Source organism: Vollenhovia emeryi, unplaced genomic scaffold, assembly GCF_000949405.1.
Source record: "Vollenhovia emeryi isolate VEMERY1.0 unplaced genomic scaffold, V.emery_V1.0 DF939594.1, whole genome shotgun sequence".
NCBI classification, from domain to species: domain Eukaryota; kingdom Metazoa; phylum Arthropoda; class Insecta; order Hymenoptera; family Formicidae; genus Vollenhovia; species Vollenhovia emeryi.
In genome coordinates, this window is record NW_011966772.1 from 827 (window position 1) to 3786 (window position 2960).

At 60.1% G+C, this 2960-nt stretch overlaps 1 protein-coding gene across 1 annotated transcript in view; it reads left to right on the forward strand.

The window, feature by feature from the left end:
* Positions 1-1340: 1340 nt before the first annotated feature.
* LOC105557144 (skin secretory protein xP2-like) overlaps positions 1341-2960 on the forward strand; it is an 11906-nt gene continuing 10286 nt past the window's right edge. The window contains exon 1 of the mRNA XM_012004313.1: positions 1341-1740. Coding sequence (XP_011859703.1) covers positions 1341-1740 — 400 coding nt within the window. The remainder of the gene's footprint in view (positions 1741-2960) is intronic.

Consider the following 2960-nt stretch of genomic DNA (forward strand, 5'->3'; position numbering starts at 1 on the left):
TACGAATCCGCCGAGGAATTGTACGACACCACCGAGGAATTGTGCGCCGTCGCGATCACGGGAGACGCATGGTACGATGCGCGTGTACGGAATATCGAAAACGAGCCGCGTAAATACCCGGGATGGAAGGTCGAAGAGGACTCGCTTTACTTTCGCAAACCGAACCCGGTCGTATCGCAGGTCGTGGACGATCTCGAAGCGTGGAAGTTGGTGCTTCCGCAGGAATCGCGTCTAGAGGTAATTCGAAGTAACCATGATCCGCCTCAAGCCGGACATGGGGGAGTCGAAAAGACATATCGGCGCGTTGCGGCGAGGTATTATTGGCCGCGTATGTTTCGCGACGTCGCGAGTTTCGTGCGCCGTTGCGATGTTTGCCAACGGACGAAAGTCGAGCAGAACGTTCCGGCTGGTTTGATGGGACGGCGTACCGTAAACACGCCGTGGTCGGTTGTAGCCGCGGATATTATGGGTCCGTTTCCCGCGTCACGCAGTGGCTTCGTGTATTTGTTAGTCATCCAGGATCTTTTCACTAAATGGATCGAGTGTTGTCCGCTCCGTAAGGCAAACGGCAAAAAGATTCGAGAGGCTATCGCGGACTTGGTAATAAATCGCTGGGGGACGCCGCGTGTCTTATTAACCGATAACGGCACGGAATTTGTCAACCGAGATTTGAAAGCTCTCGCGGAAGAATTTGGCATTACTCGCGTGACGGTACCGCCGTATCACCCTCAGGCGAACCCCGTCGAGCGGGTGAATCGCGTAGTGAAAACCATGATTACGGCATTTCTCGAGCGCGACCACCGGGAGTGGGACGTTCACTTGGCGGAATTTCGATTCGCGTATAATACCGCATTCCACACCTCCTTACAGGCTACGCCTGCCTTCTTGAATTTCGGACGGGAACCCGCCCCGGCCAACGTGCGCGCGGAGGGAGCCGATCCCGAGCTAGAGGTAGACGATGGCGATACCGCGCGATGGAAAGAGCGCATGGAGCGTGTTCAGGCTTTGCGAGACTGGGTAATCGAGAACTTAGATGCGGCGCACCAGAAACAGGCGCATTATTATAATTTGCGTCGACGGGATCGACGCTTTGCGGTGGGCGATCAAGTATTAAAACGACAGCATGTCTTGTCGTCCGCCGCGCATGCAGTAGCGGCGAAGTTAGCTGCGAAGTACCACGGGCCGTTCACCGTGGCCCGGGTACTATCGCCAGTAGTGTACGATTTGGTGGACTCAGGGGGCAGGGCGCATGGGAAGACACACGTTAAAGACTTAAAACCCTACGTGTCTGGACCCGCGTTGTAGGTCTTGCTTTCGCGTGCCGTGTCCCGCCAGCCGAGATGACGGAGCGGCGGAAGATGCGCGAGATAGCCGAGCTCCTGGAGGAGGCCGCGGAGCAGAACCCCAGCTTCTGGAGGGAGCTGCGCGAGGAGATAGGGCGCGTCCGGATGAACCGCGACGGGCCCCCGGCGCGGGCCGACCCCGCGCCGGCCGAGCCGGCCGTGCAAGCGGACGCGCCGGCGGGGGAGTCGCGCCCGGCCCAGGATGCCGAGCCGGCCGCCGTACGGGCGGACGCGCCGGCGGAGGAGCCGCGACCCGTCCGGGATGCCGAGCCGGCCGCTGCGCCCGACCAGCCGCGGGAGGACAGGGGCCACGTCGAGGCGAGGGCGCACAGCCCTGAATGGGCCCGCCGCCCCTACCAGGGGTGCTGGAATTGCGAGGCGCGCGGGCACTATTACAGCGAGTGCCCGCGCCCCCGCCGCGCCCAGAGGTTTTGCTTCCGTTGCGGACGACGGGACGCGACGCTGAGGGACTGTCCGAACTGCGGGGAGGCCTGGAGAGCCGAGGGCCCCGCCGTCGAGGGACGTGACCGGGCCAGATCCACCCCTTCCCGGCGAGGGAGTCAGCTCCCGTCAATGCGGCGGAGCGCCGCGGGATCGCCACCATAAGCGGGGAGGAGAGCCGCGCGACCGGGGGCGAAGCCGCCGAGGCGCCGCGTCCGGCCTGATCGGTTCCGTTTCGTGTTTTGGTTTTTTTTTTCTCTCGCGCCCCGTCGGAAAAGTGACCCGACGTTCTGGTTCTCGCGTCGATCGGGAGCTCGCGTGGCATTACCGCCTTGATCAAGAGTTTTTTTGTTTTCATTCGATCCAGATTTTGTTTTTTTGTTGCGTTCCCGTTTTGGACAACAGCCTTTAGTTTTATTCTCGCGTCGATCGCGATCTTGTTTTGCGTTAGCGGCTAGGTTAAGTATTTTTTGGTTCGCGTTCCGTCGCCGTTTTATGTCCCCGTGGGGACCGGTACCTTTTTTTTGTTCTCGCGTCGATAAAGATCCTATTTTGTGTCCGCGTTTAGGTTAAGTTTTTCTTGTTTTCATCGACCCAGGTTTAGTTCTTGTGTGTTCCCGGCTGGATAATAGCCCTTATTTTGGTTCTCGCGTCGATCGCGATTTTGTTTCCTGTGAGCGTTTAGATTAGGACTTTTAGTCCCCCCGTTGGTAACGGTCAATCGCGTTTTTCGGTTCGCGTACGGGTAACGATGCCTCGTGTGCTGTGACGTACCGGGGGAGGGGACTGGCCAAGAATCGGCTGTGGTGCGACGGATTTTGTAAGTTCGCCCCAGCGCGCCTTCTACCGTTACGGTCTGCGAAATAAACGGCGCCGCCCGAGAAGCTGCGTGATAGTTATTCTACGACCCTATCCCCCTGCGCCCGGCGTCTGCGAGCGCCTCGGGCCGTTACTTCGGCGCTACCGTTGGGGACCGACGCGCCCCACGGTACCGCGAGTTCGCGATGATAGCAACCGTCGCGGTTGTTCGAGCGAGTGTCTGTGTTCGTCAATGATGAGTGGGCCCGCGCTCTGGAGGTTGCGATCGCTCTCCGACGCCCGAGCCGAGACTCGGGAATCGGGCGGGGCCTGATGGGGGCGATCGTCGCCGGCACGGTTTCTCTTGGGGGTGAGGGG